Source organism: Melopsittacus undulatus, chromosome 1 (assembly GCF_012275295.1).
Source record: "Melopsittacus undulatus isolate bMelUnd1 chromosome 1, bMelUnd1.mat.Z, whole genome shotgun sequence".
Classification (NCBI taxonomy): domain Eukaryota; kingdom Metazoa; phylum Chordata; class Aves; order Psittaciformes; family Psittaculidae; genus Melopsittacus; species Melopsittacus undulatus.
Window position 1 is genome coordinate 99,862,096 of NC_047527.1, and position 26,872 is coordinate 99,888,967.

Here is a 26,872-nt window from a genome sequence, read left to right on the forward strand (position 1 = left end):
GCTTGATTTGACCTCTGACTATTGAGGCAGATGCTTTCTTTGGAGCAGGAACAGACAGAGGGAAAAATGCTATAAAGGGCCTTTGCTGAGCTACATCCCCAGGGCTTTCTGTGAGTCCCCTCTTCCTACCTTTTGGTATCAGCCCGTGTTATCTCACCAGCCTGAAAACTTCAGGAGAAAGGTTCCTGTCAGAAAACATGTGTGGTTTTGTCAACACTGAGATTTATCTCAAGAATGTGTCCATCACAGCAAAATGTTCAGCTAGGAAAGGCTGGAATAAACCACGTCTGCTCTCCAACCCGGGTTTAAAATGCTTCCTCTGTGCTTTTGTACTTGGGAATTTAAATCTTGCTGTTATTTAACCATATCAGGGTTTTTTTTGGTCCTCTTCAAAGTGAAATGCTTTTATCTTTCTGCAGTTGTCAGTCAGTGATATCCAAAGGAAACATTTTGCTGTTTTACAACAGAAATACTCTTCATTTGGGTAACAGCATTGGCTTTTTGCTCCAGTCACAAACCAGTGCAAACCTAGCACAAATCTTGCTTTCTGACCTATCTTCTGAGCTAACTGACGCAAAACTGTGTGACAAATTTCATGGCGATTCAGAGCCAGAGTTTACATGTTCAAAGTACATGAAAGAAAGCAGCTTTCACCTCATTTTCAAACATCCCTACACTATGCAGCCAAAATCCCCACAGGCTTTGGAAAAATGCGTGAGACCAAATTTTATCCATTTGTTCCTTGCAAAAGCCGTAGAAAAACTGCAACGCCCTGATCCAGACCAGAACCTTCTTGAGTTCATCCAGCAAGAAGAGCCAGACGCAGAAAAAAATGAACTTGATGATGAATAGGTAGAGACCTTGTTTCTCTGTCATTCAAATGGCAGATTTGCACTGGGGTTGTCATCACCACTGTCCTGAAAAGCCCACACAGAGGTTTGTGGTGAAGCAGGTTTTAGCAACAGGCACTGGCTCAGCTTTTTCTGCAGCCTGTGAATTGCTGGGGTTTTTTTTTAAGATAGTAAAGGTTTTGGCTGTGTTCCTATGATGCAAGCCCTGATTAATCCCAAATCTTGGAGAATGCTTAAAGCTCTGGGTGAAACAGGAAGAGGCCACAAAGATGCTCCGAGGGCTGGAGCACCTCTGCTATGGAGACAGGCTGAGAGAACTGGGCTTGTTCAGCCAGGAGAAGAGAAGGCTCCGGGGAGACCTTAGAGCAGCTTCCGGTGCCTAAAGGGGCCAACAAGAAAGCTGGAGAGGGTCTTGGCCAGTGTGGTTGAGTGGAGCAGCACTGTGGCTATTCCCATCTGGTGGTCCCTCTTGTCTCTGCAACACAGATCCTGAATGGGTCCCCCAGACATTCACAGCTGGCCTCAATACCATCAGCCATAAATGGTGTTGTTGGTTCAGATACTGTTTCATAAGGAAATGGGTCATTTGTGTGGCTGGGAACAGGAGCTATTGCAAGGCATGGTCCCTCCACCCATAAACACAAGTCCTATCCCGGTACATTGCTGAAAGGTGCTGGCCTGTCCCAGAGCACCTTAATACAAGAGGCACGGCTTTGTGTCCCAGGAGAACTCCCAAGCGCAGCAAGCACATCATCAGGGCTATGACACAACTTGGGTCCCTGTGCTGCTGAAGACTCTGGAGACTCCAGCCACAACATTGCTTCCTGGGTCTTGTTTTGAAAAGCAGACTTGCCATTTGAACAAAGATGTGTGTCTTAATTTCATTTAGTTTTCAAACTGATTACATACATTATTTCAAACTGATTAAATACAAAAGGTTAAAATCAGAGAAGAAAATTAACTGCTGGTGCAATATAGTACAAAGCTTTGTAAATTTGTGTTCACGTGGATAACTATGGGTGCTACTCAACATTGACATAGCAAGGAGACTTTATACCAGTTCTCATTATCATTAGTGACAGCACTTATTTTTTCCAGTAGGACATCTAAGAGGGGTATAGATCACTAATCTGAAACACAAGTGGTGACTGGGTGTAGAGGTGACTTGGAGACATGACTCCCAGCGGCAGCCAGAATCATACAAGGCTTCAGCATATCAAATCCCCCTCTGTCTCTGCCATCTTTTATTCCCTTTTCTCAATGCCAAGCATTAAATAGAGGACATGGGTAGGTCAGGAGTGAGAAGGTGAATATTACTGTTTTAGAAAAGCTCTATTTGCACTCCAGTGTCTTCCTTGTGAGCAAGAAGACAAACTGTGTGCATACTCCTGCCATCCTCTGTTATTACCCATGCAATATAGGTTTTAGCATTCACACAAGCTATCTGGACAGTGAAAACCCATCCAAAGCATGCAGGAGAAAATGCATAGGTCAGGCTCTATCCTTTTGATTCCTTCCCTGGGTGATGGTTTGACCCATGGGTGATGGCTTGCCGATGCGAACCACTCAATCCGACAGTGTGCGATGACCAGACCTGCTAAGCAGGAGGCTGGAGCAGAAGCAGATGTTGTTTGGCTTGCCTGGAGCACAGATACCCCCAGAAAACTTCCACCAGACCAGATTGCTGTGTGTATAAATAACCCGCACAGTTAGAAAGCAAAGGGCCTGGAAACACTGCATGACCCACGGGACAGGGACCATGCTGAGCTGCCTTTTATCTCTAAGTTGCTGCCCACAGTCCTGCAGAGCCTGGAAGTTGTTCTCAGCTAGTTATTTTTAAGTAACTAATAATACTTCTCTGCAGCTCCATCCTGCACCAGCTGCAGCGGGTGGAAGTTTCACCACACTTCTTCAATGGGAATGGGACCTCAGTGGCCATCCCTCAGGTCTGATGGATCTCAAGCTCTTGTCTTTAAGAAGTAGATGATGTGACATGTGCTGAAGATATGGGGTCCCTGCCTGGGGGCATGCACACAGTAGTGGCCCCTGTGGAGATGACTGCAAGGTGACCCACTGCAGACTTGCAGACCCATGTGGGCAAGGAGGTCACTGCCCTAGCATGCTGGAGGCCAGACCTGACCCCAGAACATGCAGGGGTAATGTGGCCTCAGCTTGCTGCATATTTGCTTCCCCTCAGAGGGGTGCCAATGGGAAATCTCTATGGAGGCTTAGAGATATCTCTTCCAGACCTGGTGCTCTCCTCTGAAACCAACTCCCTATCTCCCTATGTTCTTTGAGAGTGCAAGCTTTGTTGGTGTACTGTGGGCTTAAGTTGATGCATGCAGCAAGGATTGTGGTAATTTAGCTTCTTTAGAAGCTTAATCCTCTGAAATAAACTTGATTTCCCTAGTGTAACATATATCCCCAAAGGTGTGTTCATCCCTACACCGACTCAGCTGATGCACCTTTTCCACTTACCTATCACAAATGTGTACCTCCAAACAGTGAATTAACTTATCACTGTGTGTAAATATATAGTTTGTAACTTAAAACCTTGAGGAAAATGACTGTACTATTTCCAGAAATGCCAGCCCCCCTGGAGACTCCATTAGTTGCCATGGAATTCTGTTACCCATACAAGCTCTGGCATCAGCAGAGGCTCACACACTCCTTGGCTCTTACAGAGCAGCTTTCAGCAGTATGGCTGAAGTGTCAACCAGCGTGCAGCAGTGCAGGAGCTGCTGTTGCTTGCAAGAGCACCAGTGTGAGATGCTTCAGTGAGCAGGAATTGCCCCTCCATGGCCCTTTGGGGTCTTCAGGAAAACAGAGGTCTGACAGCAGGGTGAATATCCTGCTTTGTCAGGACGAGGGATGAAAGTTCACAGTGAACCTTATGGTTTCAAATGGCCTCCTTGATCGAAATGTAATGAGGGTGATGAGGCTCTGGCCACAGCTAGCTCAGAGAAGCTGTGGCTGCCCCATCCCTGGCAGTGTTCAAGGTCAGGTTGGATGGGATTTGGAGCAACCTGGTCTAGTGGAAGGTGTCCCTGCCTGTGGAAGGGGTTTGGAATTGAATGGTCTTTAAGATCCTTTCCAACCCAAACCATTCTCTGATTCCATCTTCCCATGCTTTCTTCCCTCGAAGGTTAAGTCTAATCCTTTTCATGACTTCTTGGCTGCTGTTGCTTCCTTCTCCTCCTCACTGTCTCTTGGAGAGACTTTCTGCCTTGACTCTCCATTTTCATCTCAGTAAATACCTGGAGCCCTGATTTCACTGGGGTGGCAATGCCAAAGCTTCCAAAGGTGGAGCAGGAATGACAAGGCAATTCTTGGACCATCATAATGGAGGTTTCCTTCTCTACTTGCCTTAGGCTTCATGCACATTCCCATACTTGTTATTTCTTCTTGCTTCTCAAGGAAGCCAAAGAGTCTCCCTATGTTCTCCAAAACCTTTCCCCCTCCTTCATCTGCCCTCTGCTCCCATGCACCAGCTTGGAAGGAGGTGTACCACCTCTTTCAGAGAAAGCTGCAGCAAAGAAGGAGCTTCAGATCAGTTTTCCTCACTAGTGAGCCTTGCCTCTTTCTGTATTTATTTTTCCCCAGCAACCAAGGAACTTTTGCCAAAATGTGTTTTCCACATGTTCCCTATTAGTCATGCTCTCTGTCTTACAAATCTGTTACCAGTGCCACTAGCTGATGCTATTAATTTACTTCCAACCAGCTCAAGAGCTCAGCAGCAAAATTCCAGGCAGCGTTCCTAGAATCAGACCTGGCGGCTTGTTTGGATTTAAAACCAGTGCCCCATTCTTCCTGATATATATATTTATATTTATATATAACACCTTCTCTCCTTCTCCCACGGCTTGGCAAGGGAAAGGGGGGCCAGTAGAGGCAGTGGGACGGGCTGTAGGGGTGCAGGCAGCTGGGACAGGACCTCAGTGGTGGGTGCCTGGCCGCTGCAGAGGCGGAGTTTGATAGCACGTCAAATACTTCCCTTGAGCTCCGGTTTCCAACCGCTGGAGTATGGCTGGACTGAGGCAGCAGGAGTTTGCCTAGGGCAAGGCAGAGGGCTGGCAGCACAGGAATGCCGGCACAGGAGGGAAAGCCACCACGGGAAGCACCATGTCTCTGTAAGTCAGGTTTATACCATTGTTTTCCCTGAAATTTAAGCAACGGTGTGGGAATTGCTCAGAAAGGAAAGACATCCAGCTAGCACAGATGTTTTTCTCTGTTTATTCTGTTCCTTCTTCTGCTTATGTTAGACTCAGATTTTAACGCTTTACCAGTTCCGACAGTTAATGCCTGTGATTGCGCAGAGGGATCAGTGGGTTTTGGGAAGTAACCATGATGAGAACATGGAGCCAACAGCTCATTCCAGCACCTGGCTACAGAGTTTTCACTACTTTAAGTGTTACTGGTGGGTTGAATGGTCCAAGTCCTCCTTTGTAGCTGTTTTGAAGTGAAACTTGTACCCCCTGTGTGTTTCTTACACTGCATGTCAGCTAGCCTGGAGGTGACATGTGAAGATAGAGGACTGAATGAATGGATTTCAAAGCCAGAGGGATGGTGGGTCCTCTCATGCAATCTCTCTGGCAGATAATTTAGCTACATAAACTACTTAATCTAATCCATCTACCTGCTCCAGATCCACACAGGGATTTTTCCCCAGGGTGCTGGAGTGTGTAACTTTCCTGCTACATGGAGGAATTAGGTCTGAAGCACATGGAAGATGCAAAAAGCCATCTTTTGTGCTTTGATAGTTGGCATTGTGAGGAGATGAGGTATATAACCTTTCCCTAGGACCATCCTATTCATCAGCAAAAGCAAAGTGAACAAATGCTTCCTTGGAAGCTTGCTTTCCTTATAATTGATTCCAAAATATAATAAAAATAAACTTCCCCCAAACAATTAATGGCACTGAGATCTCATAGTAGTCTTTCTAGCCAGTAAATTGCAAAAAGCACTGGATAATTTAACTGAACTGATTGTAGGAGGGGTTTTTAACTCGTTTCCTTTACCTCTTGCTTTTGAATACGGTGCCAGGAGAGTGGGTGGACACATGAGAGCATAACATCAAGGTGTGATCATACAAAAAGACAACAGTGGGCTCCTAGGGGTATAGAAATAGCTCGAGGCTATTTCCTGCAGATGTTCCTGCAGATCCAGATGTGCATGGAAGGCAGAGCTGCAAGGTCAGTGGCAGGACCAACAGCTCAGGCTCTGAGCTGGTAACCAGAGGTGGTCTTCTCAAAGCAACAGCCTACCTGTTCTGGAGTTTTCTTTCTATTTCTTCCTTTTCCTTGTCTCGGGAGTTTTGTGAGTGCTTTGAACCAATGCTGTTGTGTGACCCATTCTAAAATGTGGGTCCTTTGCTGACAATCCTGACTATTCTCAGATCAAAACTTGAATATTTACTTCATAAGCCCTCATTACCTTGATTAGATTGCCCCTGCTCCAGCAAATAGCTGCTGGGAGGTGAACCTGAGCTTTGGGAATTGTGTCCTTAAGTAACACTTGCAAAATGGTGAATTAACTTGATGCAGACCTCACAAACCCTTTAGGTGAGCACTGAAATGATAGAGGAACTGCTCTACAGGACATTTGAAGCCTGTGTTTTAGAACAACGTGGGGTCTGCAGCTAGCTGGGGCTGCAGATGGGAGCTGGTGTGTGGCCAGCCAATCTTGTGCCAGTGTGTGCTCAGCCCAAGCCCCAGCCCCGCCTTGGCTGGACCCGGATGCTCCACAGACAGATGCACCATGCCCCGCAGTGGGCCATAGCTGCACTCAGCGGGGTCTTCCCTTCCCAGCCCTCTGTCAGCTGGAGCTTGGCCGAGTGCCCAGATTAATCCTGCAAATCATTTAACACCCCATATCTGTCCCATTTGCCCATATCTGAATGGGGAAACCAATCAGAGGAAGGGTTAAACACACTTCAGAGTGTATCCACTTTAAAGAAGCAAAAAAGGCATGTAGAGGGGATGCTTTCCCATCTCACACCTGAGTAACCTCAATTTCCTTACTAAGTAAAGAATAGCTCTGTGGGGATTGTTTTCCACATTTTTCTGCAGTAGCTGAATTGTCCTGTCTGCAGCAGTGCTTCTGTACTGACCATTGGGTCCAAGGCGTCACTTTTGGTGCAGGAGATGGGGATTCTGGTCCCAGCAGTTTTGAGGGCTGTTGTTCTTCACAAGGTAAGTTGAGGGCAGAGAGGAGAACTTCCCCACCTCTTCTTCTGGCTTATTACAACCTGTTATTACAGCTTCTTACAGCTGTTACTACCCAGCCCGGAGTGAGCTGTTTCTTTGCTCCCTGCCTCAGTTTCTCCAGCTACAGGACAAGAATAACACCATCTGCAGAGCACTCCCACAGTCTCATTCTGGCGTGTGAAGACTTGGGGGTTTGGGTTCGCAGAGGATTTGTTTGATCTAGAAATAGCAAGGGTAGAAAATTCCATCTGCCTGGTCTCGAGAGCCCTTGACAGCAGAAGAATTTCACTGCATCTTGAGCCTCGGGCTGCGCTGCTACCTCCTGGGGCAGCACAAAGGCGAGCACTGAGCAAACCAGGGCTGTTTGGCTCTTGTCCTGAGAAGCAGTGTGAGCAAAATCACATTCCAGAAAGGCTTGCTATGGAGAACAGGGCAAGGCACATTTCCCCTTCTTGCTTCTGCATGGGGCTGTGCCCATGGCTGATACTGGTGGCTGCTCCCACCCTGCATCTGGCACAGCTAATGGGCTTAAAAACCCAGCTTGTGCCACTGAGATCCTAGGGCTTAATTTTGTGTCTCCATACAGAAGAGATGCGAAACCAGGTTAAGACCAGGCTTGTACCTCATTTTACTTGCACTCAGTCATGTTTACCAGCATGGAGGGCTAGGTTTGAAGTCCATACTCTTTCAATATATGGATAACAGCTTCTTCCTCTTCCTCTTCATGTTTGTGGAGCACTGCAGCGGAGTAGCCTGTGCCAGGCCAGCTTGTGCTGAGCCATAAGACACTATTGCCATGTGCTATCCCATGCTAACTTGCTCTTGTCCATGCTCATGTTCTTGGTTCCTACCTCTGCCACCAACATATACACTCTTTGGAGTTCTGGGTGCAGTGGTAGGTGTCAGTTCACAGATGGGACAGGGCACAGAGATGCCTAATTTATTGCCTGCCATCAAGTACCTGTGTGGAAACAAAGTGGGTAAACTCAATAACAAGCTGGAAGGTCATTCAGAGAAGGGATGCAGGGGAGCAGAAAGGATGAGCCCATTCCCTGTTGTCCTGGGGTTAAGAGCCCCACTGTTCCCTGTCACAGTGCTCTTTGGGTCTGGGCGCTTTCCCTATTGCTCATTGAATCACAGACTGGTTTGGGTTGGAAGGGACCTTAAAGCTCATCCAGTTCCACCCCCTGGCACAGGCAGGGACACTTTCCACTAGATCAGGTTGCTCCAAGACCCGTCCAGCCTGGCCTTGAACACTGCCAGGGATGGGGCAGCCACAGCTTCTCTGGGCAATCTGTGCCAGGGCCTTACCACCCTCACAGGGAAGAACTTCCTAATATCTAATCTAAATCTACCCAGCTCCAGGTGTCCAGGTATTTGTCAGGGCTGCTGCCAGTCAAGCAGTAAAATTGCCTTCTGCCCTTAATGATGCCTGGGGTTACTCAAGGAGCCCAGGCTGAGGTCCTATTGCAAGTTAAGCTAGGCACAAAATGGTTATTACAAGCTCTTCCTCCACAGCTGTCTCCAGGTCTAATAAATGCATGTTTTTCTCTGAAAACTTTTCAAGATTTATTTTTAAAACAGTCTGCATTTGGTTAAACATTTGTTTTGTTTTGGTTTGGTTTTTTTTAAAAGGAACTTAAAAGGGCCATCGGCCTGTAAACATAAATATTCCCATTCTTTTGCTGATTCTTTGCATTTTTCTGGGTTTGCTAATGAAAGATATTTGAGCAGTGGAACTCTGTGTTGTGGACAGCATCCTCTATTCCCATTTTCAGTTCAGGCACTTGAGCACATGGCATGCAGGCAAGAGATTATCACAAGCTAACCACCCTTTCATGCCTAGGTAGCTCCCATGGTGCCTTGCGTTCACTTTTACAGTCACCCAGACTTACAGCACAGCAACGTCCTGAAACAGGCAGCAAAGCTGGGAATGGTGAATCTAGTAGGTGCTGTGGCTTGTTGCGTTATTAATCTTTGTTTATCCAGTACCACACGGTATCTCTGCCTCTGTTTACAGTGGTGCATCATGTTCCCACACTGGCCACAGCTCACTCCCCGATGCTGCACTCTCATGGTCAGCCCCATGTCATGATCCATTACAGGTTCCAGGGAGATGGGCTACAGCAGTGAAGGGTGCCTCTTTGAAATAAAATTACTTAATCTGTCACAGATGTGCCAGTGTCACAGCCATATCACTGACTGCAGCACAGATGTTAACTTACAGCTATGTTATTTATTTCCCCCTCTTCTTGCAGGTTATAACTGAGTAGCCCTTATGACCAACATGAGCTGGAGCTTTCTAACCCGCCTGCTAGAAGAGATTCACAATCACTCCACCTTTGTGGGGAAGGTTTGGCTCACCGTGCTCATCGTCTTCCGCATTGTCTTGACAGCGGTGGGAGGGGAGTCCATCTACTCTGATGAGCAGAGCAAGTTCACCTGTAACACCAAGCAACCTGGCTGTGACAATGTCTGTTATGATGCCTTCGCGCCGCTGTCACACGTCAGGTTCTGGGTCTTCCAGATCATCATGATATCCACCCCTTCAGTCATGTACCTGGGTTATGCCATCCATAGGATCGCTCGGTCAGCGGAGGAGGAGAAGAAGTTCAAGGGATTCAAGAAGAAGAAGCAGTTTGCTTTGAACTGGCAGGCAGTGCGCAACATGGAGGACGCGATGGAGGCTGATGAAGATGAGCCCATGATCTCTGATGACACAGCAGAACGTGAGAAAGCCAAAGCCAAGCCCAAGAGCAAAGAGCAGCAAAAGCATGATGGGAGGAGGCGTATCCAAGAAGAAGGACTGATGAAAATCTATGTCTTTCAGCTACTTACAAGAGCTTCATTTGAAGTTTGCTTTTTGATAGGGCAGTATTTACTCTATGGCTTTGAGGTAGAAGCCTATTATGTCTGCAACAGAGTCCCTTGCCCTCACACTGTGGACTGCTTTGTGTCTCGGCCAACAGAGAAGACCATCTTTCTCCTGGTGATGTATGTGGTGAGCTGCCTGTGCTTATTGCTGAACATGTGTGAGATGTTTCACCTGGGGTTTGGGACCATCCGAGATGCCATTCGCAACAGGAAAATCAACAGCTTCAGGCAACCCCCGTACAATTACACTTACCCAAAGAACATCTCCTGCCCTCCTGAGTACAACCTGGTAGTGAAATCAGAGAAGTCCACCAAGATCCCCAACAGCCTGATGGCTCACGAGCAGAACTTGGCTAATGTTGCTCAGGAGCAGCAGTGCACCAGCCCGGATGAGAACCTCCCGGCAGACTTGTCCACCCTTCACAAACACTTACGAGTGGCCCAAGAGCAGTTAGACATAGCATTTCAGAGCTACAGCAGCACTCAGGGCAACACGCAACCTTCTCGAACCAGCAGTCCTGCCTCGGGTGGCACAGTGGTAGAGCAGAACAGGGCCAACATCGCTCAAGAGAAACAAGGTGCTAAACCCAAGGCCAGCTTGGAGAAAGGAAGCTCAAGCAGTAAAGATGGAAAGACATCTGTATGGATATAGCTTTGTCTAAAAGGAGAGAGGGCAGTGTAAGTGGGAGCTTTATTTTGGTTTGTTTCTGTTTTTTGGTTACTGCATTCATTTCACAGGGCACAGGCGCAATTTTTATATGAGAGTCAAGAGAGAAAAGGAGTTTCAGACCAATTTAGTGCTGTCTTCCAGTGTGTTAAAAAAAAAGACATTTCTTCCCTTTTTCGAACACATTCTCCAGCTGGCAACCTCCAGTGAGAATCAGCAACCCTGACATCTCCTACCCCTTTGGTCACCACCAGAGCCCCCCACAGAGACTGGACAGCATGTTCCAATGGGAAGAGGAGCTGCTGGTGGCTCAGAAGAGAAGTCAGGCCAGCAGTGAGCAGCTCTTCTCCTGCATGGCAAGGCTAGAGTGCTGTAGGTCAGGCAGTGTTTAATTACTAAATATCCTTAATCAAAATTAATTGCTGATCCCTTGATAAGCAAAAAATACTGACATATTGCATGAACCTTCATGACATGCTTACAGCTGATGTCCCACCTGAACTGTTCGATGCTGTAGCAGGCATCGCTGGAAATGAAGGCATGGCTGGATGCTGCAAGCCACAAGCTGGCACCCACATCAAGTTACGGGGCAGAAACACAGTGATTGCCTTACACAGGGAGACCTAAAAGTATAGCACAGCGTGAAAGGTTTTGTGTTTTATTCCTCTGCATCAAAGCAAAAAGCAAAATGACCAAACACTACACAGCAGGAGCAAGCAGTGACATAGCATCATACCGGTGCCTGTGCAGCGCTTGCTACAGATATGACGGGAATCGTTGCAGTTCCACTGTTTTTAACAAACTGCTGCTTCACATCACCAGAAAGTGCCTTTATGTAACCAGGAAAACAAAACCATAATGGGTTTAGACTTATCTGCTGAATTTTACTAGAGACTGGAAGATCAGTGTTGACAAATTTGTTTTCCTGTTTAATCAAACCCTTATAAATAGTGGCAGATGGCAGGTCTATGCATGGTGTGTGTATACATGTATGTATATATACAGCCACATATGAACATGTGTGTGTGAATATAGACATAGATATATATATATAAATGTAATATCAACCTTCTGGTAATTTTACAGCCCTCCACCTCCCCTGGGAAACCCAGCTGATCCAGGATTATGGCTAATTGCATCCTGAAGCAGCCTTTGGGCTTCTACATTCCAGCCTCACCTGGGGAACTGGCAGGTTTCACACACTTGGTTGGAGGTCCTTAGCAATGTAAACTTGCTTCAGTGTGGGCATGACCAGGACAGTAGCAAGAAGTTTTCTCCCTAGTCCATGAGGAGATTTTTTCAGCTTAGCTTGGTTTTAGGGTGGTTTTCATGCATCTACAGAGTCTGGGGGCATGTTAAAATCAATCTGCTGAGCAACACGGCTCCTGCTGGTGCCAAGGACATGCTTTTTCAGGGTGGTTTCATCCCATGTGTTTTGTACAGCTGCTGGGCTATGGCTTTGTTCCCTTCCAGTAACACAAAAGAGAAAGAAAACATCATCACTGTGAGCACAAGGAACATGTCCATGTGCTTATTCCTGCCAAATAGTAGAGGCTGAAACCTGTAACTGCCTGATCCTGTCATGTATCAGAGCTGGTCTGACCCCTGAGATGCTCTCAAGATAGCTGTGGTTTGGCAGATGCTTTCACAGCCTCCCAGGATTCCAGTGATTGATCCACTGCCATGGAGAACCCAAACAGGCAAAGCCCCCAAGATCTAACCTAATGCAAAATAGTAAACCCACAGAGCTGTCCCTATGCAAGCTGTTCCCTCAGGGCTGTGCCAGCCACACAAGGGCTCATTCAGTTCTCCATGCCAGTATTTCTGATCCATTGGATCTTCATGACTTCTCACTGGGCATCTTTCTCATGTCCTTAAGATCAGTCCCTGAACATCCTGAGGATGCCTGTTTTGAAGGTGGCTGGGCCCTTTGGCCGTTCTGGGGAACAGGCAGAGAACTTGGGAATGGCCTTCAGCTCCTGGGAACTTCAGCTGAGCTGTGCCATGCCATTAGAGTACAGTGCCAGCAGCAAAAAAAGTAGATTTAAAAAGAAAGCCAAGATACATCCTATGAGATATTCAGCTGAAAATATTTAGTATGGCTTTGCATAACAGTCTGGGGAAGTTTCAGGCTTGTTCCTGGTTCTGCTGAAGGCATTGGTACAACGCCTGGAGTACTGCCTGCTCCTGCTGCTAGAGATCTTCTCTTTGAAAATGGACAACTGCATCCATTAGAAGGACCAATGCATTCACCCAGCACCAATGGTCAGTAGTAACACACATCCACTGCATGCACTTCTGCCATGAACTTTGCATGAAAGACTCAGAAAGCCCACACCACAGTGGTGGGGAGACAAACATATCCAACTACGCTGTTTGTCCTTGTTCTCTGTTTAGGAATGTGTGCTCCTTCTAGGCTGGGGCTGTGCTGCACAATGCAGGAGAGGCTGTTTGCTGATGCTCCTGCTGTCATAAAGACAAATATATGCAGGTCCACAGACCAGGGCTACTGGAGAGGAGAGAAGAGGTGCTGCTGGGTAAAAATTTGTTCCTTAATAATTACAGCTGTCCAGGGCACAAAGTTTGTCCTCCACATCAATGTAACTTCTATCTTACTGCCAGCCCTGTGTCCCATGGGAAACAGTGTGTATTTAAAGTCATGATCCCAAGGGAAAGATGGAAACTCTGAGGAGAGTGATGGCTGGATGTTGCCTGGGTTTTTCAGATTCCTTCCTGATAAGCAACAGTATCACAGTCCCAGATAAACTTGTCCTTCCCATGCAATGCTGTAAGGCCCAGTCCTGTGCAGGAGTCCGGATTTTGGATTGCTCCTGCCCATAAACTTTCTTTAGCTCCAGCCATGGCATGAGCATTTCCCAATGACTCATATCAGCCTCTCAGCTCCTGCTGACCTGGGGATTCACCAAGTCACCAAACAGAGAGTTAGGCATGTGCTTCCCTTGCTCTTGCTTCCAGAAGCCATCCTGGCCAGCACCTCACCATGGGGAAAGCAGGGGGCAGATTTTAAGCCAAAAAGCCCAGAACCTGATCACAGAGATTTGATGGACTCATTTTATACAGCAGGGGTATATCCCCTGCCCCAGTGATACAGCTGGCCAGTTCTCAAGGGGAGATACTAGGGCTCCATGACTGCAGGATCAGAAACACTCAGAACAACAGGGCTGGAAAGGACTACACCTCTTCTTGTCAACTTGGCACCATCAAATGTCTCCTTAAATAGCTATCATGATGCCCCCTTGCTGCAACCCATCTTGTCTCCTCTCCTCAGCAGACATGGAGAATGTCTCATGCCTTTAATGTTTGCAGAAACTTTCAGGTGTTTGAAGGCTGTTTTTATCTTCCTCAAATCTGCTGTCAGCTAAACAGCTCCAGTGTCACCAACTTCTATCCAAGGGCTGTTTTCCTAGCATGGTCTTCCTTGGTGTCTCTGAACCACCAGCAGCTAGGTCACATCTTCCCACTCTGCTCCTCTTTATTCACACATCTGCCACCCTGGTCCTCCCCAAACCCCCATCTTCTGCAGACATGGGGATTGCTCCTCTCTTCAGATGTGGGCTTGTACAGAGTTTTCCTGCCATCCTTCAAACTGCCTTTGTATTTTCATACTGCAGTAAGGGGGCTTTGAGTGGTCTGTTGGTCTGCAGCAGATTTGCAGCCTCCTCTTGGCTGGTGTCACCATACATTTAATACGCACACACTATTTTCCAAAGTAAGAGTCAATTAATTGCAATATTGATGAGTAGTAGAGCCAGGGCAGAATCTTGGGCAATCAATATAACCTACTCATTGGGCAGGGAGATAGATAGGGTAACTGCTCTCTCAGCCATCCTTCCAACTAGCCCTGCTCATCTATCAGGCTTTAAATGCTTCTTTGCATAAAATGCTTTCCGAATGAGAGCTAATCTTGCTTCTCCATGTTTTCCAAGTGTTTTGACAGGGACAGAAGCACAAAAGTACATTCCTGGCAGGATTGCTGTGGTGTTGTGGGCTGCCTGGGAGAGAAGCAGTTTCCTGCAAAGTCCCAGCCAGCCTGGAGGACACCACTGACTCCTCTGACCTCAGTTCTGCCAGATCACATCTAAGCCACACACAGGAGCCAGCACGAGTCAGAGAGCCCCAGAAATATAAAGGACTATTATTATTATGTATACCGAGTTGCTCACTTTCCCCCTTCCTCCTTCATTCCTTGGACTCTAAAGCCTGTCAGGTATTGCATCTTTCCACCAAATCACTGCCACAAAGGTGACAGACATGAATTAATGTCTCTGCAGAAGTGACTACTTTAAAGGAAAGTGCAAAGATCCCTTATTTTATTGTGTGAGTTTGGGAAGGAAAAAGTAGAGAGGCAAAATAAGCATAACCCCAAGCAAAATTCCCATCACAACCATTACAAACTAAACTGGCAGCTCAAGGAATTTCAATTAGATGACAGGAGGCAGAAGAAATGCCAGTAGTATAATTAATATTCTGCTTTTTTTTCTTCACAGCATAATAGTTTTGTTCACACACAAGAGGGGTTTAGCTTTGTAGCTGAACTAATCATAAATGTTGACTCTCTTGCTAAACTTGGTCGGATTAAGTGCCCACACTTATATTTCTATTCTTACCATTCAGGGCCAGGAATGTCCCATGTAAAAGCCAGATTACCTTGTTGCTTGCATTGCATTCCACTGGGAAATACTTGAACTTAACTAAAGGCCATAACCAGTCTGTGCTGTTACAAAGTTTCTGGGATTGTTTTTGTTGTTGTTGTTCATTTTTTAATATACTAACTGTATTTACAGTAGGAATCTTTTTGAGTATGAGGTTGAATCTGTAAGTATTTTTCAGTGTAAATGTTACATCTGGACTGTAATTAGAATATTAAACACTGCTCAAAAGAGAAAGATACATCAGTCCAACTCTTCAACATCCATTCTACATCCATTCTACATCCATTCTACATACATACATTCAACATCCATTACTAATAAAACAGAATAAAACTTAATTTTGTTACAGTATGTAAAAAGTGTGATTTTTCTGTGAGAAGGGCACTGAGCTGATGACAAATTCTTCTCAATCTATTATTTGCCTGTTTTCACCATGTAGGAGCTTTATTTTCCAGATATGGCTATAAATCACTGCAAAATATTTTTGCCTTAAGGAGTAGTTGACCTTCTAGTTGTTTGGGATGTGTTGTCTCTCTGATGAATCACTGCCTACAGTTCCTTCAGGCATGGAGCTGAAACTCCTTAGGAAAGCCTGTACATTCAAAAGCAAGAAAACTCTGCAGAACCTTGGAGAAACTGATTTGAGCTGAGCAAACAATGAGAAAGCATGCAGTTCTGAACCACCTCAGTCTTTGCTCTTCTCATTAAATCACATGCATGTTCACCCACAACCCCTGTCCAAACAGTCTTCAGAAAACAAATTCTGGACAAGAACATGCAAGTTTTTTCTATATCTCTGGCAGTTCATAGGATCATAGACTTAAAGAATCCTAGAATGGTTTGGGATGAAGGAGACCTTAACGCTCATCCAGTTCCAACCCCCTGCCACAGACAGGGACACTTTCCACTAGACCAAGTTGCTCTAAGCCCTATCCAACATGGCCTTGAACACTGCAAGGATGGGATAGCCCCAACTTCTCAGGGCAACCTGTGCCAGGGCCTCACCACTCTCGTAGTAAAGATAAAGTTGTATCTTTGCAACTTCTTCGGCATGAGCAGGACTAGCTCTCACAAAGAGATAGATAATAGGATCCTCTACCATGTCCACAAGAAAGGTCAATAGTCAGAAGCACTTCAGCCTCATAAGTCACATCCTTGGCAGTGCTACAAGGGAAAACACTGCCAAATAACAATAAGTCCTTCAGCAAAGTCTGAGCAATAACATGAACTTTGCTGTTGGCTACTGGGTTGGTACCAGACTTACTCAGACATAGAAACACCCTTGTGTGGCTGATCTTAGCTCGATGTGGCTGCTAGCCACAGCCATGCAGGAAAAAAAGCCTGGAGCAAGTCTTCCTCACTAGCAGCCTTCATCCCTTGAAGCCAAGCTTACTCCAGGTCTCTGAGCTCCAGTCCATGGGCAGCACCATCCTGCCCTGATGGCTTAGGGGACTGGCATTGGTGGGAAATGAGTGAGTGAGTGAGTGAGTGGGTGAGTAGCAGACTAACCTCTTGTCCCCAGGTCACCTCCAAATTGTTGCTGATAGAGAGTGTGGTGGGAACAGTGTCCACAGAGGGAGAACAGGGTGATGGGGCCCCTTGAGCTGAATGCTCAGTATGAAGGAAGAATGGCAAAACCAGCCTGTATTTTTGGAACAAAGCAGTTGCAAAACCTCTCATTTCTTTAGACAGCCAAGCTAAAAATACCACTGACTTTCCAGCATCCCATTCTCTCTGGAACCTCAAGATTCATCTATTTCATTAGCTGTTTCATGCTGCAGGCAGTATTCCTGTCAACAGCATCTCACTAGCCGCTAATCATTCCCCCTAGGGAAATGCTAGTAACAGCTTTACCTTCATTTTCAGCCCCACTAGCATGGAACAGCCCCCTTGGTGTATGGAATCACTCCTTGTAAACTCGGCTGCCACTTTGCTTTACATCTGTGTCCAGCCCATTGTGCTTGCGATTTCCCCCATCTTCACTGACTTTTGCACTGCCCTGGCCAGCCACAATCCATGTTTTCCTTTCTAAGATGGTGGGATATTGTCCCCATGCCAGAAGTGCTGCTATGGTTTACCACAGTCCCACATCCCAGCTACTGGCTGCCTGCAACTGACCTCCCAGAGTGTAGCTTCGGGAGTACTTAATGCACAGGGTTAGGGTTGAACAACTGCTGCTTATGTGGGTTTGTGGATGTGAGTTTGCTTAGCACCCTGTGAAAAAGCTGGAGCGAATTCTAACAGTGCTAACCCTCAGGGCTGGCTGCAGAGAGACAGCAATTATCCCCGCTTTATGCTAGCACAGATGAGTTTTGGATAAAAAATGCAAAGGATGAGCCCTTGCAGGTGAGAGTTTTGGGCTATTCTGCTGCCACAGAGGTCAGCAAGCCCCACACACAGCACAGTTTCTGGCAGTGGGGGAGCAGAGAGTGCAAAGTTGACGGAGCAAGAAGCTGATGGCAGCTTGTGCAACTGCCGGGGGACTGGTAAAGAAGGGGGAGAGAATATCTGTCCTTTTTCACCAGTTTGTAGCTGTGAGAAGGGTTTCTGGTTGACCCAAACACATGCCTGGATGAGAGATCCGAGGGGGGATTTTGGAGGAGGTTCCCTTTGGGACAGGGCTTAGTCAGGGATGTTTCATCTTGTCACACTGCCACCCTGTACCACCAGCTCTCCTCCAACAAACACTGTGAGAAACGAGAAAGCTGGTGGGGATGATTCATCAGGCTATTGAATAAAGGACAGCTGTACATTTAATGGTCTCACCATGATGTGGAGAGCTTTAGGTATGGAGGAGAGACCGATCTCCACTGCCATTAGGTGCCCCCAGGTGCTGGTCCCCCCAGGACCACTTAGAGTCCATGGCAAGAATGGGCACTTCCTCCATGTAGCTGATGAGATTCAGCTTACACAGAGGCTGTGGCATGAAAAGAAGACTCATGAAATGTCTTTTTATCTCCATCACCTACACAGGAGATCAGCCCACTCAGGTATGGATGTCCACATCTGGATAGATGAATCCTATATAGGAGGGCTTTTTCCTGATATAAAATCAGATATTTTATACCAAAGACTCTGGCAGTATTCAACTGAGTATCACAGAGAATTTGCTTTACAAAATTCTGCCTGCCTCTGTCAGTCCGGCTCAGCATCTAGCACATTTGATGCTCCTCAACTGCCTTCAAAGCATAAGATGTGGCAAAAAGAACTGAGGGGACAGACTCATCTAATCAGGCTTTCCTTTTTGTTCAGTTGCTGAGCTGAGACTGTTATTTCAGAGGGCTGGAAGAGGATCCGTGACCATGTCCGGGAGCTTTAAACACAACAGACAAGTCCATGTAACACCATGCTTGCTGCTTAAAGCACAGCAGGTCAGATGCAATCTCTGCTCCAAACATGGATAGCAGTGAGAGATATGACATTACTCAGTCCCACAATATTACTCCAGTGTAAGAATATCACTCAAGGGAAGTATTGTTCTCATGAGCAAAGGAGGAAGGATTTGATCCCACCGGAGATGGGTCCTGCTGTGCTAGTGGGGTTTAAAGTCCCTGTAACTGCATCCAAAGAGTGTTGAGCCACGGATGTGGAGGACAGGGAAGAATCACCCAATGTCTACCACATTAATCTGATGGAAAGCTGTATGAATCATGTTGTCCCTCTAACCAGGTTTCAGGTCCTCAGCTTTTACTTACGACAGACACACACAGAGAGAGGGTTGGCACAACCCTAGAATTTCAGGCCCCCTAGACTTTCAGTGTTGCAGGTCTTGACCATGCAATGACTTTCCTTGAATCATTCCCTGAGCCAATTCAATACACTAAACTGGTAGAGTTGTAGTTTCTGACCAGTGAAGCATTTAAACTACTTTACTGGCACCATAACTCTCTGCTAAAAGAAAACCCAGAGATAAGTGTGTAAAAGCTGTAGGAAGTAGAAAACCATATAAAGGCTCAAACTGGCTTCCTGTTTCTTTCCCATTTTCAGTTTACTTTCCATTGTCATTCTCTCAAGTATGCCATGTGGGTCTGATACAACATGTGTGATGGTTAGAAGTCAGCATGGACATGCATTGAGATGACAAAGGGCTGCTTGTGGGATGGCCATTGCCGGTCCCCACCTCTTGGTGGGATGTGGCACCAGGTAAGGAAGAGCCAAGGCTGCAGGACCACAGTGCTTCAGCCCAGCTGTGCTTCCAGAGTCCTGACTTTCCCCCTTTTTTTGGAATTCTGAAAAGCAAAACACACAGAGCTTCTACTCTTGGCACATTCCCACATCCAGGGAGTGAAAAACACAATGGGCATTAGCTCTCTGCATCTCAGCCCTGGTTTAAAGGCAGGCAGGCTTCTTCAGCCCTGTTTTTCACTCACAGCATTTGCTAGCAGCTGGGCAGAGCATGTTCACATGCCAAGGTCACCTCGAATCGCATCCAGTGCCTGTCTTTATTTCTCCACCTGCTCTGCCTGTGCAGCTGCCTGACAAGTGTTGCCTTTGAGCAGTGCCAGTGCTGAACTCGGGGTTGCACTGCCTGTCACTGCTGGGAGCAGATCTGTCCCCCTGCGCATAGGGATATGTGATAAGGTTATCACTGCTGGGGCACGCAGGGAAAGCCTGGTCCTGCCCAAGGGCGAGCTGACTGATCGTGTTCTATGCTGCTCTCACATCTGCAGCTCCCAGAAAAACAAGCAGCTTCACGCAGGTTTTTAGGTTCTGTGGGTTTGCATGAGGGGTTGGAACCATTTCTGCCTGTCCCAGTGAGCACTGATGGCTCCTTACACAAGGTTCATACTGGGTAAGCTGAGCCCCCTCCCTGTAGAGCTGCACATGTGCTGGTGTTGACAGCATCAAGGAGCAGAATGGCCTTAAAGCAAATTGTGGCAACTGGAGAAAAGCAATTACAAATGACAGGCATGACTCATGGCCATTTCTTGAACTGTGGGATGAATTCCAGCATAAGGAGCTGCAGCCAAACCTGGGGCTACCAAGGTCCTTCAGAGCCCACTTCTCATAGGGTTAACAAATGTTCAAGGGGCAAGCGAGCAGCATCTTCAGCCTCACACTAATAACATGGGGATTTTATTTGTGTGCAGTGCTGCTTAGTAGATATTCCCACTGCCACTGTTTATTGTAAAACAGAGCTACTGACAGTTTTCCCAAGAGTGTTAAAAGAGGGTAATAGAATCATAGAATGGGGTTTGTGCTGCAAGGAACCTTAAAACTAACCTAGTTTCAACCCCTCTGCCACATACAGGGACACCTTCCACTAGACCAGCTTGCTCCAAGCCCCATCCAACCTGGCCTTGAACACTGCCAGAGATGGGGCAGCCACAGCTTCTCTGGGCAACCTTTGCAAGCCCTCACCACCCTCAGAGGGAAGCATTTCATCCTAATATCTAAATATCTAATCTGAAACTCCCCTCTTTCAGTTTCAACCCATTCCCCCTTGTTCTATCACTATGTGCCCTTGCAAAAAGGATGGGGCAGCTAATGGATCTTACCGGAGCAGAAACAATGCAGCGTTAGAGTGGAAACCAGAAATCTTTGCAACATTTTCCAGCCAAAACTTCACGGGGGGCGCACGGGTACTACCCTACCTGCCCACGGTTTCAGGGTATTAAGGACTCAGCGGGGAAGGTCTGACTAAGTGGGCAGGAATTCGCAGAGCTGGGGACATATGGCCTGAGCAGACCCCGAGTGCTCGCACAACGAACCGCGGGACTAGGGCGCGGTTTAGGCCGCCTGTTTCGCCAGCTCCATGGCTGGGGGAAGCGCTCCCCTTCCTGTCAGGGCCACCCGATTTTGTTGCGGTTGGCCGGTGCAGCGGAAGAGCACCCAGAGCTGGGGGTGCAAATCACCAGCACCCCAAAAGCCCACTTCAGCTCTCCTCGGCGGCAGGGGGCGGAGCCAGTGGCGAAGGGGGGGGGGGGCGGAGCCCGCCAGCAGGCGGCGCCCTACTCACGGACACACAAAACATGGCGGCTGCGGCAGCTAGCGGCGGCGCGCGCCTCTGACAGCATTCGGCCTGACGGCCGCCATGTTGGTGAGGGCGCGAGCGGCGGCGGTCACAACGGCCCTGCCCGGTATGCGCCGGTTGTGGCGGGGCGGGGGGAGCGGGGCCGCCGCCTGCTTCCCCCTGGGCCGAGCGCTGTTGGACGTACGGGGCGCCGAGACCGCCGTTTTCCTACAGGGGCTCCTCACCAACGACGTCACGCAGTTGGTCGCGGGGGACGGCCCCCCCGCCGCGACAGCCCTGCCGCGCGCGCTTTACGCGCATGCGCTGAATGTCCAGGGCCGATGCTTGTATGACCTCATCCTCTACAGGTGAGACCAAGCGGAGGGGTGGTAAGGAGCGGGACGACACCACTGCGAGGCGGGGCCGGGGGGCGGAGCCTACTGGCCGTAGGAAACGGGGTACGCCACGTGGGTGCGCTTCTCCCTGCTCACAGTGACACAGTGGTCTCTAAGGAGTTTCTCGCTTACCTTAGTGCGCCAAAGCAGCCTTTTCTCCTTGTATTGTTCATCACTATCAGCGGTCTCGATGGGTTACCTGCGCAGAAAAGTACCATGATCTCCATACTGTTAAGGCAGCCCTTAGGGCAGGCCCTGGGCATAGCATCTGAGGGTATATTTGGGATGTATCTGAAATGAGTAGTTTGTGCTGTCTCACAGGTGCCATAGTCACTGACAAGGCAGCATGACATGCCACATAGTAATTACACCATATAGCTACCTTCTGTAGGTATGGTGTTGAACAGTGGGAAACCGGGGTCACGCAAACTGTTGGGTCAGGTTAAAGGCATAGCTAATGGGAAGCACAGCTGAGCAAAAATTCTCCTCCTGCTGAAAGTTGCTTTGCGTTTGATCTTAGAATCACAGACTGGTTTGGGTTGGAAGAGTCCTTAAAAGCTCATCCCATTTCAACCTGCCTGCCATGCGGAAGGACACCTTCCACTAGACCAGGTTGCCTCAAGCCCCATCTAACCTGGCCTTGAACACTGCCAGGGATGGGGCAGCCACAGCTTCTCTGGGCAACCTGTGCCAGTGCCTCACCACCCTCACAGGGGAGAACTTCTTCCTCAAATCCAATCTCAATCTCCTCTATCATAAGGGGAATAAAGCCATTCCCCCTTGTCCTATCCCTACATGCCCTTGTCAGAAGCCCCTCTTCAGCCTTCTTGTCAGCCCTTTTAGGTGCTGGGAGCTTCTCTAAGGTGTCCCCGTAGCCTTCTCCAGGCTGAACAAGCCCAGCTCTCTCAGCCTGTCTCCACAGCAGAGGCTGGAGCATCTTTGTGGCCTCCTCTGGACTCACTCTAACAGCTCCATGTCCTTCATATGTTGAGGGGCCCAGAACTGGACACAGGAGTGTGAGGGGGATTCTCACCAGAGGGAGAGGATCCCCTCCCTTGACCTGCTGGTCACACTCTGGCGATGCAACCCAGGACATGGTTGGTTTCTGGTCTGCAAGTGCAGACTGCTGAGTCATGGTGACCTTCTCATCCACCAGCACCCCCAAGTCCTTCTCAGAGCTGCTCTAAGTCCAGTCTCCTCAGCCTTTATCTGTGCTTGGGATTTCCCTGTCCCACGTGCAGGATCTTGCACTTGGCCTTGTTGAACTTCATGCAGTTTGCACTATCACCCCTCTCCATCCTGTCCAGGGTCTTCTGGATAACATCCCTTCTCTCCAGCATGTTGTCCGCACCACACAGTTTGGTGTCTTTGGTAACTTGCTGAGAGTGTGCTTGATCCCACTGTCCATTGCTCCTGACAAAGATATTGAACACCCCGAAAAATACCACAGATAGGCATGAGTGTTTGGGAAGATTGCACGGTCAGACTCATTTCTGTCCCCAGGAGAAATGAGGACAGTATTTGCTAGGAAAAAGAAGAATGGATGTCTGAAAAAAATCAGGTATTTTAGTACAGGGAGTCGAGTGTGTGCTGGCAGTCTTCGGTGAAACTCTGCAGATCTCTGGATGTGCACCAAGATTGAGATAAACATGTTGGCTTCCGCTGCTGTGGCAGTTTGTTTTTCTAACCTTGTCGATGTTACTTTTTTTAGGCTTCATGAGAGTCCAGAAGAAGAGCCACACATCCTGCTGGAGTGTGACAGTGGTGTGCTGGATGCCATACAAAAACATATGAAACTGTACAAGATCAGGAGGAAAGTAAACATCGCCCCTTGCCTTGACCTCTCTTTGTGGGCCGTCATCCCTGGGGAGCAGGCTGGAGATATTTCCAGTTCCCTTGCAAAACGTGCAGACCAGGCTCCAATTTTAAGTCCTGACCCCAGAACAGAGGTCATGGGCTGGAGAGTTATCACAAAGAAAGGAGTGAATCTGTCAGAGATTATCCCTGGGAGTCATGTTGGAAACATTCAGGATTACCACAGGCACAGGTATAAACAAGGTAAAGCCAAGATCTGTTTTGCATGGGATTTGGGGATTTTTTCTTTTCATGTATTATCACAGTTTCATTCTTAGAGTCCAGATGCTTATCTAAGACAGAGAAATAAATTATAAAAGCTGCATTGGTCAAAGTGTTTTAACTTGTTAGTAAGTACAGGTATTATTTGCTACTTTGAGGGAAAAAGTGATTTGGTAGTTATAATTCTGTCTGGTAGCAGAATTTGGGTACAGTTTCCTAGGGTGGCAGGTCAGTAATGTTAACAGCAAAAGAAAACCAGGATCATTCATTTTCTTAGAGGAAAATTTGTGTGGCTTGAGTAATTTTGATTATTTTTGGACAGTCTCTATGTTTTCCTTGTTGCTAAGGATGGAGAAGAAAACACTAACTTATTTTCTTAAAACTGTGTGAATGGATGCACAGAATTAACTCAGAGGTAGAGGGATGTATACTTTATTTGAGAGGATGCTCAGTTAGAATCATAGAATCATAGTATAGTTAGGGTTGGAAAGAACCTTAAGATCATCTCATTCCAACCCCCCTGCCATGGGCAGGGACACCTCACACTAAACCATGTCAGCCAAGGCTCTGTCCAGCCTGGCCTTTAACACTGCCAGGGATGGAGCATTCACTACCACCCTGGGCAACCCATTCCAGTACCTCACCACCCTAACAGGAAAGAATTTCTTCCTTATATCCAATCTAAACCTCTGCTGTTTAAGTTTCAACCCGTTACCCCTTGTCCTATCACTACAGTCCCTAATGAATAGTCCCTCCCCAGCATCCCTGTAGGCCCCCTTCAGATACTGGAAGGCTGCTATGAGGTCTCCACACAGCCTTCTCTTCTCCAGGCTGAACAGCCACAACTTTCTCAGCCTGTCTTCATATGGGAGGTGCTCCAGTCCCCTGATCATCCTCGTGGCCCTCCTCTGGACTTGTTCTAACAGTTCCATGTCCTTTTTATGTTGAGGACACCAGAACTGCACACAATACTCCAAGTGAGGTCTCACAAGAGCAGAGTAGTTTAGAAGCCTCAGTGCCTGCACAGTGCTCCTATTGATTATATTCTGTACATGCAGATAGTGGCAAATAAGATAATAAATCAACTGGATAATAAGTCAATTGGCAGACTGAAAGATGATGATCCTCTGCTAAACCCGAATCCATCTGGTTGGGAAAACCAAGCTGTTAATGAATCAAACTGGGCTAGGCTCTGTGCTGCCTCCCTGAAACAACAGTGCTCATCTTGCTGCACTGCTGCAAAAGGCTGGGTCCAGCATTGAATAAAAACATATATTCTTTTTTGTGTCACTGGTCAAAACCGAAAGGCTAGTTATACAAACATTTAGCATTTGAGCTTGAAGAAAAACAGTTGGCTAATTTATGTTCTTCTGAAGAAAGAATTCCTACTGATATTAATAGAGGGATTGACATTTAATTGACATTGAAAGAGTGATCTTGGCAGGCTTGAGAGGTGGGCCTGTGCGAATCTCATGAAATTCAACGAGGCCACATGCAAGGTTCTGCACATGGGTCAGGGCAATCCCAAGCACAAATACAGGCTGGGGGAGACTGGACTGAGAGCAGCCCTGAGGAGAAGGACTTGAGGGTGTTGGGTGACAAGAAGGTCACCATGACTCGGCAGTGTGTGCCGCAGCACTGGAAGCTGTTGGAGGAGGTCCAGAGGAGGCCATGGAGGTGCTCTGAGAGCTGGAGCACCTCTGCTGCTGAGACAGGCTGAGAGAGCTGGGCTTGTTCAGCCTGGAGGAGAGAAGTCTCCGGGAAGACCTTAGAGCAGCTTCCAGTGCCTAAAGGGGCTGACAAGAAACATGGAGAAGGGCTTTTTACAAGGACAGGTAGGAATAGGACAGTGGGGAATGGCGTTTGTCCTGGGTTCAGCTACCGGCTGGGCCTAAACCACAGCTTTAAACTGAGAGAGGGGAGATTTAGATGAGATCTGCAGAAGTTCTTCCCTGTAAGGGTGGTGAGGCCCTGCACAGGTTGCTCAGAGAAGCTGTGGCTGCCCCATCCCTGGCAGTGTTCAAGGCCAGTTTAGACAGGGCTTGGAGCAACCTGATCTAGTGGAAGGTGTTCCTGCCCAAGCCAGTGGCGGTGGAACTGTATGCTCTTTAAGGTCCCTTCCAACCCAAACCATTCTACAATTGTATGATTAAAATCTGCTTGTGGGGTGTGAGTGAGCAGGATTTAGTATTAATGCATTTGGATGGATTCTACATCATTCTGGGTGCTTTGAGTTTTCACCGCTATGCTTCTGAGGTGCTGTAAGCTTCATAAAACCAGATTCCAGTGCAGTTCTGTTTGCATTTTAAGAGGAATTGTTGCTAACTGTTTATGGCTAATGATTTTACTCAGGCCTGCACCAGAGTTTTTGGAAGTTTGTTATTTATACATTTTTTTCTATGGGGCCCCTTGCTTTTATAACTTACAGAGGAAACGTGCTGCAGGAATCTTAAATACTGAAGAATTTTCCACATTTGCCTGTTGGTTTTACTCTTTTCCTAGGGATTCCTGAAGGTGTGAAAGATCTACCTCCTGGCGTTGCCCTCCCGCTGGAATCAAACCTGGCCTATATGAATGGCATCAGCTTCACCAAAGGCTGCTACATTGGACAGGAGTTGACAGCCAGGACCCACCATGTGGGTGTCATTCGCAAGCGGTTGCTGCCAGTTCAGTTTCCAGCTCCTCTTCCCACAGACAGCATTCCCGAGGGTGCTGATATTGTAACTGAATCAGGAAAGTCAGCCGGCAAGTTCCGTTTTGGAGGAGGTGAACTTGGTATAGCTCTTCTGAGGTTAGCTAATGTAAATGAAGCTCTCTACCTAAATAGCGGAGGTGATAAAGTAAAGCTCACTGCAAGAATACCTGAGTGGTGGCCGAAAACCGCTAGCAAATAAATGAGGAACTGGAATTTGCCTTACTGAGAATGTATTTTGTGTGATACATTTGGGAAGGTGGCTTTGCCTTCAGCTGTTGTTTGTGGTGTTTGATGTGGTGAGTGTGTGACTGGATTCTTGAAATTGGGACTAAACAGGAGACCCCCAGACCTGAGGATGGGAGGATAATTTAAGCACTGTGGAGAGACCCACAGAGCATGTGTAGGGAAGCACACTGTCTCCTGTGAGTACCCTGTATTTATTTAGGGGGTGCTGTGTCATTGGGTTGAATGCTAGCTGAATT

At 47.5% G+C, this 26,872-nt stretch overlaps 2 protein-coding genes across 3 annotated transcripts in view; both read left to right on the forward strand.

The window, feature by feature from the left end:
• Nucleotides 1-15,544, forward strand: part of GJC2 (gap junction protein gamma 2) — a 30,683-nt gene extending 15,139 nt beyond the window's left edge. The window contains exons 1-2 of one of the 2 annotated variants that reach the window (XM_031049831.2): nt 4,920-4,981; nt 9,316-15,544. In XM_031049831.2, coding sequence (XP_030905691.1) covers nt 9,336-10,583 — 1,248 coding nt within the window. In that variant the 5' untranslated portion in view covers nt 4,920-4,981; nt 9,316-9,335 and the 3' untranslated portion in view covers nt 10,584-15,544. Of the gene's footprint in view, nt 1-4,919; nt 4,982-9,315 lie in introns of those variants that run through there. The other variant, XM_031049830.2, reaches the window with a different exon arrangement.
• A 5,733-nt stretch (nt 15,545-21,277) lies between these two features.
• Nucleotides 21,278-26,603, forward strand: IBA57 (iron-sulfur cluster assembly factor IBA57). The gene is made up of 3 exons (XM_005150003.3): nt 21,278-21,592; nt 23,331-23,677; nt 26,198-26,603. Exons 1-3 carry the CDS (start codon nt 21,306-21,308, stop codon nt 26,587-26,589), a joined length of 1,026 nt encoding a protein of 341 aa, XP_005150060.2. The 5' UTR covers nt 21,278-21,305; the 3' UTR covers nt 26,590-26,603.
• Nucleotides 26,604-26,872: the final 269 nt, after the last annotated feature.

Bases quoted from the DNA above. Each gene is read 5' to 3' on its own strand.
- IBA57 (XM_005150003.3), top strand. From the start codon at position 21,306: ATGTTGGTGAGGGCGCGAGCGGCGGCGGTCACAACGGCCCTGCCCGGT. The intron at 21,593-23,330 runs GTGAGACCAAGC...TACTTTTTTTAG, and splicing joins TATGACCTCATCCTCTACAG to GCTTCATGAGAGTCCAGAAG. The intron at 23,678-26,197 runs GTAAAGCCAAGA...CTCTTTTCCTAG, and splicing joins CAGGCACAGGTATAAACAAG to GGATTCCTGAAGGTGTGAAA.